We start from the raw sequence: 14,574 nt of genomic DNA, 5'->3' as shown, positions 1-14,574 counted from the left end.
AGCCAAGCACAGAAGCATAAAGACATACTTTCTCCAAGCCAAAAAAACTGATCATATCGTGCACTAGGCGGCAAAAGAACGATGATAAAACCAAAAAGCATTCGTGGGACCAATCCTACTTTTTCTTATGCTTTCACCAATCCATCATACAAAGTTTGGTTAGCCTCATCATTAAGATTAATCTTAGTGCATTTGGGTCACCGATTAACTAAAGAACTGAAGTGAGCGAAGTCTGGAAAGAGTAAATAAAGATATTCAGGAACAGTTTTCATCAATTATACAAAGCTTCCGCCATTACAGTTTTTTATACAAAACTTACGCTCTCAAGAAAGAGAAAAAAAAAAAAAACAGGAACTCAAAAAGAAAAAATCTGGGGGCTCGAAGCTCCACATCAGTGAGTAAGCAGAGTGTAAACGCTGCTTGCCCCGACCGCGTTGCCTACTGCCGTTAACATGCTCAGAGGCATAGGAGAGAGTGACAAAGAAAAGATGGAAACTCATATACAAGGAAAACCTGTGTACACGCACAGAGAGACGAGACAGTACGCCTTCACAGAGCCCTTTCTGAGCGATACGATTCATTCAAGTGAGATCTGCAACAGAGCCCTGCTCGCCTCTGTTTGTGATCCACGGGTGCCCTGAAAAATAGGGAAAAAAAGCCATAAAAATCAGGAAACCGAAATGGAAAGAATACTAGGCTCCGAGGAAACCATATTAAGCAGGAATTCTCAATTTCTTAAACAGAAAGATCTGATGTTTAGAAAAAAAATTTAAGCAAAAAGCAGGAAAAATAGAGGAAATTAGGCATAAGTCATACAACAAGTGCAAGGCAAGGAGGCCATAAACATGAAGAGAACTCAACCTCGAGTGAGCAACTAAAAATCAACTTGCTCAAGAGGGAACACCAACATCGAACAAAATGCTAGCAAGAAAAACACAAATAGCCAACTCGGATCTTCGAAAAGGCGACCGAAAGAACAAGATTTCACGATAATAAAGGCGGTGTGAGGGTTTGACGGTCTAAAACCCTAGAATTCCACAAGCAAGGAAGCGAAAGAGAGGGAGAGAGGCCAAGACTTACTCAAGACTTGCTCGGCGGAGAACCGTCTAGGGACTTCCTTGCAGAGCATCTTGCGCATCAGGTCCTTAGCCGCGGGCGAGACCGAGTGGAAGATCCGAGACGGGAACCTCAGGTTGGCCCGGAGGACGGACTCGTAGATCTCGGCCGGCGACTCGCCGTAGAAGGGAGGGACCCCGCTGAGGAGGATGTAGATGATGACCCCGGCGCTCCAGACGTCCACCTTCTCGTTGTACTCCTTCCCCCTGAGCACCTCCGGCGCCACGTAATACGGCGTCCCGACGATCTCCTTGAGCCCCTTCCCCTCGAGGACGCAATCGGCCGATCCGAAGTCGGCGAGCTTCAGCCGGTTCCGGCCGTCGAAGAGGACGTTGTCCGGCTTGAGGTCGCGGTGCGCGACGCCCAGGCTGTGGCAGTGCGCGATCGCCTCCATAAGCGACGCCATCACGGCCGCCGCCTCCGGCTCGGAGAGCGCCCGCTTGGAGACGCGCTCGAATAGGTCGGGAGAGGGGCAGAGTTCCATCACGAGGTGGAGCGACGCCTCGTCCTCGTAGACGGCGCTGATCTGGACGACGTTCGGGTGGCCGCCGACGAGCTGGTGGACTTTGACCTCCCTCTCGAGGCATTCCCGGTCGACAGCGTCGGTGATGGCCCTCTTGTCGATGGTCTTGCAGGCGAAAAACTCGCCGGAATCCGGCCGGAAGCAGCGGAACACCTTCCCAAACCTCCCCCGCCCGATCTCCTCCAGGAGTTGGTAATCTCTCCTCAAACCCTCGCTCATTTTCCTCTCTTTCTCTTCTCCCTGCTCCTCTTCCCACCCTTTTTTTCTCTTTTTTCCTCTGCTTCACCCCTTTGCTGGGAAACAATTTGCCCTCTCACACCTGTATTTATAGAGGCAACAGGGAGGATCTTCCAGCAGCATATTCACCCCAAATTCCAAAGCTTCCTAATTGGTTTGGATTTTGGATAAATGTCGGGTCGGGTCGGGTGAAGTTAGGAGACTTCCCTTTCCCCGTTTTTCAGGGCCAGCTGGGCAAGCCACAGCCGTTGATTATATGCCAAGACGATCCCGATGCTTTTGCACACTCTTGAAATGGCTAACCTCCTTTTAAAATTTTAACCTGCACCTGGAGACCGGTTTACCCCTATACCCTAATGTCTAGCGGTAACCTAAGCCGGGTTCATCCTTTTTTATATCAAGCCGGAATTAGGATTGCGAATATTTGGATCTATTGAGATCCAATCTGGATATAGGTTTAGTTATTATATATATTTCTTAGGTAACTAAATATGTAAATTGGCATGCACCAAGATTTTGATAAGTTTTTTTTTTTCTTAAAATTTCATCAGATGTGATCTAGGTGCTTGGTTTTATAGAAACATACTCGTAGATCATTCATATAAGAACCGATCACGATGTATAAAAAGAATCTTTTAAGGCTTGAAAGTAGATATATAGCTCAAAATTTTCATAGATCTTCAAGCATACAAAATTACATTTTTTGATCCGATTAGGATGATTCAATAGTCAATTCCAAGTAAAATGGACTATGCCGAATTCATAGGCAGGGTTTGATTTGCAAAAAAAAAAAAAAAAGTTCATGAAAATCTGGGTTCATATTAGTTTACATATTTCTCTTAAAGAAAAGTCCATATTTTGGTTTCACCCTTCTTAAGCAAGCTTCCCAGGTTTTAGAATCTTTGAGTAATGGTTAATGGTTTCAAAAGTGTCTAGTAACGTAAACCAGTCCATTTGACAAGCTGGCGTGGAACGGCTTTGCATTATTCAATGATTTTGGAATCTTTTTCTCTCTCTCTCTCTCTCTCTCTCTGAGAAAGCACCCTTGCCGAGAACTGGGCAAAGAGAAGCAAACTTCAGCTGGGGCCATGACCACCCTGCCTTGCGTGGCTCACCTTCGAAAGCTACAAACACACAGCAGGTTTTGATCCAATGCCTTCATCTCAGCACCTTTACAACCACCCTGCTGGCCATGTAAGATAACTGGACCGAGGAAAAGGCAGCGGGTCAGGTCAGTGAAACCCTTGGTGGTTATAAAAATATCATCAAGTGTGACTTGAATGCCATTCTTAGCCACAATGATGCCGTCTGTTTAGATGATGGACGGCATCCAAAAAAAAACTGTTGGGGTCTGTCCTATATCTAGTGTTTTAGAGATGTCATTCATCACAACCAACAGCATCTGCTGGGAGCCCCTGAATGATCATTCTTAGCAAAAGGGTCCCGGGTTCAAAACCCAACCGGGGGCTGGCTCCCCTAGCATGGTTGGTCAATAAAAATACCCATCTCGTGTTGTCGAGGGAACACAATGGCCCAGCAATATTCTTGCATAAATGTGAATGTACGGCCATGAGTTATTAAACTGGTTGTTTTGGTTGGGTGGACCAAATTGCATGTGAAGTTGGACGCTGGTCATAAGCTTATAATGCTATGACCAGAAGCATGGGGCCATAGGCTCACTGTTTTATTTGGGTCACTCCCTTGCAGCAAGGTCGAAGCCAACAGAAAACTTAGGTCGAAGCCAATAGAAAACTATCCCTGATGGATAATAAGGAAGAGTACTTGCGGAGTTTTACACCAAAACAGGCCCACGGCGAAAAAAAAAAAAAAAGTGGTTTCTCCTCGCTATCACAAGAGAAAAAAAAAGTGCCTTTACTCTCCGATTTAGTTTCATCTTGATGATCACATTCATATGGGATGCATATTTGCAGGTTAATATTCTAAGCTTAGCAAATAACTTTTTTTTTCTCACAACTAACACCATAGATGTGAAATATATTTTTTTATTAGTGAGAATCAAAATTTGTTTAGCCCAAATCTGACTTGCATACAATTTTTTCTGGCAACAAAAAAGTCAATAGCTATGACAGAATTGATTTTTTTCACTCATAAAAACATATTTTTCTTCAAAAAAACATGCTCTAATGGTCAATTCCTATTAACTCGAGCATGTTGAACGCATCTATGATGTTAGATTGAGTCAAATCATGAGACCCCACCTCAATTGTATTGGATCAGATCCAATGTGGATATTGGGTCTCACACATGGAACCCATATGTTGGATCCAAAACTAGATTCAAGTATTGAATCCAGAGTATATCATTGGATCTCATAAAAGAATCTAATGACCCAAAATAGTGAGCCAAGAATCCTAAGAGCCACTTATGCAGTGGGTTCTTGAGTTATGAGCCACTAAGATAGTGGTGGCCCCATAACTCATTGAACTCTAAGAATCCAATGCGACAGTTATGACTGGGTAACAATTACCCACGGGAGGATAATTAACTCAGCCCCTACCTATGCAAAAGTGAGCTCGTTAATTGCATTGAGAAAATTCCTCGAAAATAGGTCATTAATCGTTATCTACCTTTTCCTTCTCCTAGAGCTTTCACTCACTGTGCACACCATCGTCAATGAATTCCGACAATGGATCAAAGTCGGAGGAGTTGGAGATCCACCGTCAAGCAACAAAGGAGTGATTATCGTCATGAGAGGCAGCAAGGTTGGAGGTTCTTCCACCGAATGGGTGATTGCTGGAAACGGCAATGACAGCCGCACATAAAATGACAAAGAAAAAGGAGGCAGCTATCACCCACTCCCTCTTTATTCTCAAAGCAGGTTATATGTCCCCCCCCCCCCCCCGAACAGGGCAGTTAGCTACATCTCATGTTCGGGGGTCCCAAAGAGCACCATGTATGTAAGCATGTGCGTCTCGTATCCCCATGTTTGTCAGCATTAATTAGCGTTGGAGTTTGATGCGATTGCAAAGACTTAAGTACTCTCTCCTCCATTGATGTAAAAAAAAATGACGGTTCTTGAAAAGGAGTGGTTGTAAAGACTTAAGTGCCCCGAAGATGATTATTTAAGACCCAGTCTCTGCACTGCAGGATTATCCAAGAAAAAAATCTCCCCTAGAGGAGGCCATGAACATCAACCCTCTCACTCTCTCTCTCTCCCTTCTATTTCTGCTTCTGTGCACATCCATTAGAAGATCATACATTGCTCCATCAAGCACCGACTGACCTGCACATTGACTGTTGTGGAGCCTGATTCAAAGTTTTTACCCTTATAGGAGGAGGGTTTGGGGGCTCATCCCAGCGTGGGTAGCATCATTCAACTCTCACTCTCTCTTTCTCCCTTCTATTTCTGCTTCTGTGCACATCCATTAGAAGATCATACATTGCTCCATCAAGCACCGACTGACATACAGATTGACTGTTGTGGAGCCTGATTCAGAGTTTTTACCCATACAGGAGGAGGGTTTGGGGGCTCGTCCCAGCGTGGGTAGCATCATTCAACTAAATGAGTTGTAAATCCTGATTCAGAGTTTTTACCCTTACAGAAAGGGGGGTCTGAGAGAGCTCCTCCCAGTGTGGGTAGCATCATTCAACTTGAAGAGTTATGGAGTCTGATTCAGAGCTTTTACCCTTGTAGAAGGGGGGTCTGAGGGCTCCTCCCAGCGTGTTCATGGCCTTTTGCCCTTACAGGAGGGGGGTCCGGGGGCTCATCAACCCTCTCACTCTCTCTCTCCCTTGCTATTTTTCTCATAAAGTGATCCTACATTGCTCCATCAAGCACCGACTGACCTGCACATTGACTGTTGTGGGTTCTTACTGATGAGCTGCCTCTAAATTTATTCGACTCTGGGTCCTTACTGCACTTGAAGTTGAGTCATTGTATTTTATGTTGTTTGGTGGGTGGTGAGGCCCTCCTCTACTCTCTCAAGACTCTTAGCTTGGGCAATCTTTCTTTTGATGATTGTGGTTGTAATGTATCGTTGAAGTTAAAATGGGAAATGAAATGACAATAGAAATCACTGAAAATTTACAGAAATAAACTAGACTCAATAACAAAGACACCACTTTTTACGAATTTGGAATATGACTTCCGGTTATGGAGATATGTCCATGACAAGTTGGTCCTAATTCGGGTAGCGATTTGCTTACTGAATAACACTACAAATCGCTATAGCGATTTACGGAAGACACTACAAATCGCTATAGCGATTTGCGGAAAAATCTACAAATCGCTATAGCGATTTGCGTAAGAATCTACAAATCGCTATAGCGATTTACGGAAGACACTACAAATCGCTATAGCGATTTGCGATTTGTAGTGTCTTCCGCAAATCGCTATAGTGATTTGTAGTGTCTTCTGCAAATCACTATAGCGTTTCGTTGGAGACCCGAAAATACTACAAATTGCTGTAGGGATCCGCGCCGGGGGGGAGCCCCCGGACCTCCCTTCTGTAAGGGCAAAAACTCTAAATCAGGCACATAAGTAGAGAGAGAATGGAGAGAGAGTGAGAGGGTTGGTGTTCATGGCCTTCTCCAGGAGGAACCCTTTACCTCCCTTGATTTCTTCTCTAGAGAGAGAGAGAGGGTTTTACAGTGTTTTACGAAGAAGGAAGAAGAAGAAGATGGCGATGGAGCAATGTAGGATCGTCTGTTGGATGTGCACAGAAGTAGAGAGAGAAGGGAGAGAGAGTGAGAGGGTTGATGTTCATGGCCTTCTTCAGGAAAAACTCTTTGTTTCCCTTGATTTCTTCTCTAGAGAGATAGAGAGAGGGTTTTACAGTGTTTTACGGAGAAAGAAGAAGAAGACTTTGAAGAGTCAACATCATCCTCGACTTTCTGGATAAAGGACATGTTTGTCCTTTTTTTGAACAGAAAAAGAAGAAGACTTTGAAGAGTCAACATCATCCTCGACTTTCTGGATGGAGGACATGTTTGTCCTTTTTTTGAAAAATTTGTTTTTTCTTTTTTGAATGAAGGGCATTTTTGTCATTTTCTCAAACCATCACTTTATGAGAAGAATAGCAAGAAAGGGTACTTAAGTCTTTGCAACAACACCAGAGTCTGATGCAAAGTTATGTCAACATACACGGGAATACGAGCCCCATGTGCTTGTATACGTGGTGCTCATTCAAAGCCCCGAACACAGATGTGGGATTCAGTGAATCATTGGAGGCGAACATACACCACCCTCTCCTTTATTCTCGTAAAATGTGGAAACCCTAATTGGGCCCCCTCTTACGGGTGAAGGTGACAAAAAGAAGTAAAAAGAAAAAAAAGGAAAAAAAGGAGGAAAGAGAATAATTTTATGAAATTACCCCTAATCTTTCTAATTTATTCCTCTTGTGCTCTTTTGCTTTTCAAACAAGACTTGTTTTCTGAAAAATTTCAGAATCAGTCATGTTACTCTAAAAATATCAAAGATAAGGTTGTAGTTTGAAGATTTTCTTAGTACTGCTCTCAAACTCTTTTGAAATTAAAGAAAACTACCTTAATTTTCCAGTTTAACACAAAAAGTTTTGAAAATTATGTTTTTGTGTTTTTGGTTATTGATTTTGCCCAAAATTGCCATATGATTTTTTTTTTTACATGGAAGTGCTTCTCGTTTGTGGAATGCCTCCTAAACCTTTATCTAGATAGGTTTGAATCTATATTGGATCAAGTTGGTATAAGTAGTTTCTCGTAAACTTGGTTGGATCCGATAAAAAATTTTTGACACAGTTATGATTTGTTTTAGATTTCTAACCCAATATGGGAGAGTTTGAATTTTTTAGCATGTATTTATTAGATCTTTAAATGATTTGTATGATTGTATAGTTTTTTTTATATGCTATATATTGTGTTCATGTTCGAATCTTATTATATATAAAATTGGATCTCGTATGACTTAGTATTAATCAAATTCTTATAATGAATCAAGATTAACTGGACTAAGATCCATTAGATCAGATTTTTTAATCCAGCAAGTTGACATATACTTGATTGAATCCAGTAAAATATTTTGGATCTAATTGAACCTGTATGGATCATAATAGATTTAGTTGAATGAGTTTAGATTCAGTTGAATGAGATTAAATCAAGTATAATGCCTGAATATGGGATATGGATCTAGATTTGATCCAGTGTTTATGGTGGATCTGAATAGTATCAAGCCAGATATTTGGACCTAATAATATATTATTATGGGTCATGATTTAATCCAAATAGATCCAGATAAGTATAATGTCGGATGTGTGATGCGGATCTATTTAAATTTGGATATGAATTTAAATCATGGTCAAATCCTTTATGATCCATGATTTCATTTAAGCTTTCATGGAGATCCATTTTTAATATGTATTGTGATGGACTTGATGATAACATCTCAAGTCGGGTTTTGGATATGGATTCATATAAATCTAATAGATTTGAATCTAGATTTTTTGAATGGATTAAAAAATGGATCTGAATTTATATGTTCACAAGCTTGTGGTTTGATGGCTTATTATCATAAGATTAAAGCCTTGGAGTTGGCTTATCATGTTTGGCATATTCAAATGGTATTGGGATAACTTTCATTAGATATGGATGTGGTGTATATCCAAATTAGATTTTGATATGAGTACTTAAGTTTTATTAATTATGCATATTGCTTCTATTGTATAATGACTTAATGCACATATTGCTTAAATGCAATGCATTGAAAAAGTGAGCTGAAATATAATTTTATAGTAAATATTTATATGTGCATGATGATAAATAATCATCATAGATAATGCTTCCTATGGTATGCTCGTATGAATGAATGAAAGTGTATTTTACATGCTTTAGAATCTTATGCATGAAATACAATATGGTGTTATTAATATCTTAGTAGTCATATTATAAGGTTAATAGGATATGGATATACTAATCCAAGGTGATCGAGTGGTAGTTAACCTAATGAGAATTTAAGCATGTTGCATGTGATGATGATGCACTATGATGATGTCCTATAGTATGGTCGTGAAAGAGTTATAAGAACCTCATAACTAATTAAGAAAGTGAGAGCCACAATATGATATATTTATTTGAATATAGTATTACACATTAAAGGTTATCACTTAAATTATCACATGATGAGAAACCTATATGATTATGTGAAATTAGTGCATGGAAGGACAATGTCATAGTTAAACCCATACCATATGTAGAAAATATCATGATTCATATGATGATGAAAACACACATGATTATGTGAGAAATAACCCATAGTATGTACGGAAAATATCATACTTGAAAATGAAGAAAATACACATGGCTATGTGAAAAATTACCTAAATCATGTGTGAAACTTTATACTCATATATGAATATAAATGATGAAAATATCCACATGAGTATATGAGAAATAACTTATAGCATGTGTGAAAACCTAGTACTTGAAAACTGAATGAGAAAAATATTCATATGATTTTGTGAGAAATAACTCATAACATGTGAAAAAAGCATCATTGTGATAACCCAAGAAATTGTGCAAGTTTATTTGGTGTTTGTTGTATCATAAAGTACTATATATGATATATGATGCACCAGTTGTGATATAATATGGGTGTTCGTCTCATATGGCTAAGCGGAAGATGTTAGATTTTGGTACATATCTAGTGTAGTCATTGGGTCTCACACATGAAACCCATATGTTGGATCCAGGTATTGAATCTAAAGTAAGATTCAAATATTGGATCTAGAGTGTATCATTGAATCTCATAAGAGAATCCAATGACCCAGAGTAGTGGACCAAGAATCCTAAGACTCACTTACGTAGTAGGTCCTTGAGTTATGAGCCACTAAGATAATGGTGGGCCCACAACTTATTAAACTGTAGGAATTCAATGAGATAGTTATGGCTAGGTAACGGCTTCCCAAGGGAGGATAATTATCCCAATTCCTGTCTTTGTAGAAATGAGTTTGATAACTATAGCGTTCTTAAAAAATTCAACCTTTTTAAAACTTTCTCAAAATCTGAAATTTTGAGAAAATTTAAAAATTTTCAATTGTTACAAAGTTTTACATGACTCTCAAGGGTAATATGTCAACGAGCCCATCTACGACTCGCTTGAGTGCAAGCACGAACGTATATTAGTCTCTCAGTATCAGATATAGTACGAAATCAACCTTAGACACAACCCGATTGAAGTTATTACTCTAGGGACCATCCCCTAATATATATATATATATATACACGAAAGACAAAATTTATTTAAAAGTTGCATAAAAGTTTGAGATTTATAATTATTGCCTGAAAGAAAAGATAGCATTTATAAGGATTCTCATTTCAAAATATTTATAAGTTTTCAAAAGTAAAAATCCAGAATCACAAAGTTTAGTTGTTTACAAGTTTATCAAAATCAAAATGTCTTGATAGTAAGTAAGAGTGATGCTTCCAAGTGTGCAACAACCCACCCTCTACTCAATCATTTAGGATAACATATGTAATATTGTAGGATATTAACCATATGACCGTACGAAACCCAAAACCAAACTTGGAGAATACAAATCAAGTTTTTAATGGTATAACCAAAGTATGATTCTCATCATTTATAAAATGAGGTTCAAGAGAATCCACAACAATAATCATTCACATAGCATTCATTCATCCATTTATATCAATGATATTCATATTCATGACATTTATTCACTCATTCACATCAATAAATAATATGTAAGCCATTCTCATATAATTTTACAATATAATTTGGTCAATATCACATTTGACCATGTCTAGCATGAAATACACGTACATGCTTTTCAAATGTGAACAAGACATAGCATATGCTTCTAAAAGTTGTATATGACAAACATGCCAAAGTCGCATTCAACCATTCCAACATACTTGATATGTGCATATTTTTTAAGTGAATAAGACATAACGGTCTATGAAAATGTAAGTATTCACCTTTTTTTTCTTAAAAAGAGTATACATAGGTCCAACTCTAAACTATGATATGCATTCTTACATTTATCAAATCATCATATATATTCTTAGGATCGTTAATGCACTCCTTCATTTAGATCATATGTAGGGAATAAGAGCATCTAACTCGACCTTTCCCGTGTGTCTCACACATACAAGCATATCTTGTGCAAACTATCAAGTTCGTGACTTGAATCAATAGGTCAACCACATAATCTTAAATATGTATTTCGCAATCGCAAGTAAATTCATATGCAATGACATATATGTTTATTAGTAAACTCTATATGTGTACATCCATATGTTTATTCACATAATTGCAGTGATTCTAAAAATTTAATGTATTGTTTCTCTTGATTATTTTGACTCATTTGGTACAAAAGAAGGTATAACTACCCGAAAACAACCATGAGAGTATTTATTATTCTATATATTTATTCTTTCTATTGTGGCTTAACTGGGTCTATCCCAGGAAGTCAAACCTGCAATGGAATAATTGGGAGATGGACACGAAGTCCTCATACCGGTCTACGCTTGCGTACTTTGCCCGAACTAAAAACAAAAGAGAACATATTTCCTTACTTTGCAGAGCTTTTGGTTCTACCATGTGAATCCCTTGGGTAGGCATGTTTCATATACCTTCTTGAGGTGGGAGATGAGGCATATGTAGTCTTTCAACCCTCAAATTACCCCATGAGGTTTGTAAAATCTTTCCCTCTCTAAAGAAGACAAGAGACCGGAACAGACTCAGCCATCTCATTGAGATCAGAACAGACCTAGCCATCTTTGACAGTCCAGCTTCACCCGCATTTTAATTGGACCCATGGTCCTATAGTTATCTTTATTATTAAGTCATAGATCACATTTCAGTGTCATTATCTCACGGGATAACCCTTTCATGCCTTCATCCATTATTCAATAGTTCATGCCATATACATAATTCAAACAAATATACTTTGATGCATGGTATGTGTCATGATCCATTCATGCCCCTATGCTTGAATCATTTAATTCATAATTCATATGCATGACACATTCATTTCGTACATGACATACATCACATGCAATATTCATACAAACATTCAATTTTAACCATATAGTCATATCAATCACGCAATATTCAATCCAATCATGCACATACACACATGTACCTGTAAAAATCACTTCATATTTTGCTATTTAAAATCATGACAAACATGACCTTCTGAACCACAACAAAAAAATACTTCTATTCTCATAGATCTTCAAACTTCAATTATGACAGTCCTAATATCCACAACTAAGTGGTGCATGTGCACAAATTGTATTTCACACAACCATATATCTATTGATATAATGCACTTGTATTATTTATACTTGCCATGGGTATTTGCCTGATTTGCACAATACTTTGCATTTATATACGCTATGTCTTTTCTAGCAGTGAGTGATACTTAGTATTAAGTATCATTGATTTTGTACCTGTATGACAATTTATACATTGCAATATACATTTTTAAGCATGTGTATTATTATAAATGAATAGATATATGCTTCTAAACACTTTTTATTTGTGAACACAAATTATGCATGTGTACATGCAAAAATTGTACTTGCGATGTGTATGTTAACATAGTTAACTACGCATATTTGCGCATACTCAAATGCATTTTTATGATGCAATCAACATAATAAAGAGCAAAATTGCATAGTGTATATAAACCACTTCAAAAAAAAGTTTTAAACATGAATATCCAACTTTTAAAAATATTCTTGAAGTCTTGAGCAAAACCACATTTAGATCTAAAATTCTACCTTAGGCATTTTTTTGAATACTTAGTGTGTGACACAATTTCCAAGGCATAAATATTTTTTCAGATTTAAAAACATATTTAGCATAATTAAATAAGTTAGTCTAATCATGTTAATTACACTCATTACATTGGATAATTGATTTCATATATAATCATCGAATTAGGCATCTCTAAAACCTAATTCACTAACATGACACTTACACTACATGCTTAGTCTAACATGACACATAAAATATACAAGATTGAGACCAAACAACTTAAGTAATGCCTTCGTAGATCGAAAAAAATATATAGTGAAACCCTAACTTTCTAGAGGTTTCACAAACCACAACTAATTATTGTTATGGCAATTCACCGAACACTTGATGTGTGCTATGCAACACCAAGTATAAACACCACAAAGTGGCTCAGTTGGGGGCACTTATCCATTGTCGAAGAACGCTACAATGTTGTACAAACAACGAGAAAGTGTCAAAATGTTTTTTCGCACAGAACCCAAAACAAAAATGAGGCAAACCGATTTTGCAAAAATCAATATAAACAATACCCAAAACGATAAGGCTGCATAGAGATACGATGTTGGGGCGTCTCCTATGTTATGCATGCACTCCAAGACGCTTCCACGATAGTGGCAAAAATCTTGAGGCACCTAAATTTAAATAGTAAACTGATTTCCTTGAGAAAATCAATCTGAAATTGATGGAAATAGAAGAAGAGGATGGTAAAATGAATGAAATCCACTCTATAGCTGCTTACGGAGGTAGCGTCAACTACAGGGCACGGTTTATATTGTTGGGAATCAGGCATAAAATTTGAGGAGATCTGTATTTAGGAAAATCGATTAGGAAGAAAACCAAAAGAATTCGATAAAAAAGAAAAAGATGAGCAGGAATACATACCTCCACATGACAATGGGGATGTGAGATGGCTTGGATCTGATGGGACACGGCTCCCAAAGCTAAAAATAGCACACAAAATTAAAAAACCAATTTGGGTGAAAATCGGTTAGAAGAACACACAAAATGAAGGGAGTTCGATGAGGAAGAAGATGATAGGAAGGAAAAGACTCACCTATGGTGGTTGATGGCATTGTAGGTGGTGCAAACCTCAAGAAATTTGAAAGGCATGAATCCCAATGCAGCCAATTGAAGGAGAAATAAGAAGAAAATAATTTTTCTTCTCAAAACCCAAAGGGTTTTGGTTATAAAATAATATAATTAATTGTTAAATATTTGAAATAGTTTTAAAAATGCTAATTTTATCCTAGTTAAACAGAAATGAAAAACTAAGCATGTAAAATACCAATAAATAAAATTTAAATGCTAAAAATACATTTCTAAGGATAAAGCTGATTTCTTTATTTATTTATAATATTCAAAATTTATAAGTTTTACATGCATCAAAGAAATCTCCCCTAAGTTGTTAATTAATATCTACCTTTCCTTTCTCCTCTGTGGATCCGGAGCTTCCCCTCACTACGCACACCACCGTCAACTAATTCCAACAAATTGTAAGGACAATCAAGTGTAGCAAATAAATATAGCCGAATAGTGAAATATGATTTAGTTAGTCCTTCTCTAGTCTTTAATCGAAACTCTAGTTCCCTTAAGCATGAACAAAGTTTTAGGATCATCAAATCCTTGAAGGGCATTGAATCATAGGTGGAAGTCTCATGTCGGGCTTGTATTCCAAAACTCTGACTTCCAAAAGATTATAATAGTGTGCCACATCTTCCTTGCCCACAGAACTCCTCTGGCTTTTAACGTGACGGACAAGGGATGTTAGGCGTATTGCACAAGTTTCTTCTCACGTTTAATTTGCTTCTTTAAATAACAAGGGGCGACTTTAAAAAAACTGAACCTGATATTTTTGACTTGTTATCTCAAAAGTCACAAAGGCACTTTTCTGTCAAAAAGTATATATGATTGACTCTTGAATCGTCAGATTCCAACACTTGGT

The 14,574-nt window shown here is 37.9% G+C and overlaps 1 protein-coding gene across 1 annotated transcript; it reads right to left on the bottom strand.

The window, feature by feature from the left end:
* Positions 1 to 231: 231 nt before the first annotated feature.
* LOC149821566 (phosphoenolpyruvate carboxylase kinase 1-like) lies at positions 232 to 1,928 on the bottom strand. Its single transcript, XM_089981062.1, has 2 exons — positions 1,081 to 1,928; positions 232 to 637 (listed from the first exon to the last, which is right to left on the bottom strand). The coding sequence occupies exons 1-2, from the start codon at positions 1,856 to 1,858 to the stop codon at positions 582 to 584; spliced, it is 834 nt and encodes a 277-aa protein (XP_089837188.1). The 5' UTR covers positions 1,859 to 1,928; the 3' UTR covers positions 232 to 581.
* Positions 1,929 to 14,574: the final 12,646 nt, after the last annotated feature.

This window comes from Nuphar pumila, chromosome 11 (genome assembly GCF_984573655.1).
Source record: "Nuphar pumila chromosome 11, dmNupPumi1.hap1.1, whole genome shotgun sequence".
Classification (NCBI taxonomy): domain Eukaryota; kingdom Viridiplantae; phylum Streptophyta; class Magnoliopsida; order Nymphaeales; family Nymphaeaceae; genus Nuphar; species Nuphar pumila.
This window is presented reverse-complemented; position numbering and strand designations above follow the sequence as displayed.

Bases quoted from the DNA above. Each gene is read 5' to 3' on its own strand.
- LOC149821566 (XM_089981062.1), bottom strand. From the start codon at position 1,858: ATGAGCGAGGGTTTGAGGAGAGATTACCAACTCCTGGAGGAGATCGGG. The intron at 638-1,080 runs GTAAGTCTTGGC...CCTATTTTTCAG, and splicing joins CTCCGCCGAGCAAGTCTTGA to GGCACCCGTGGATCACAAAC.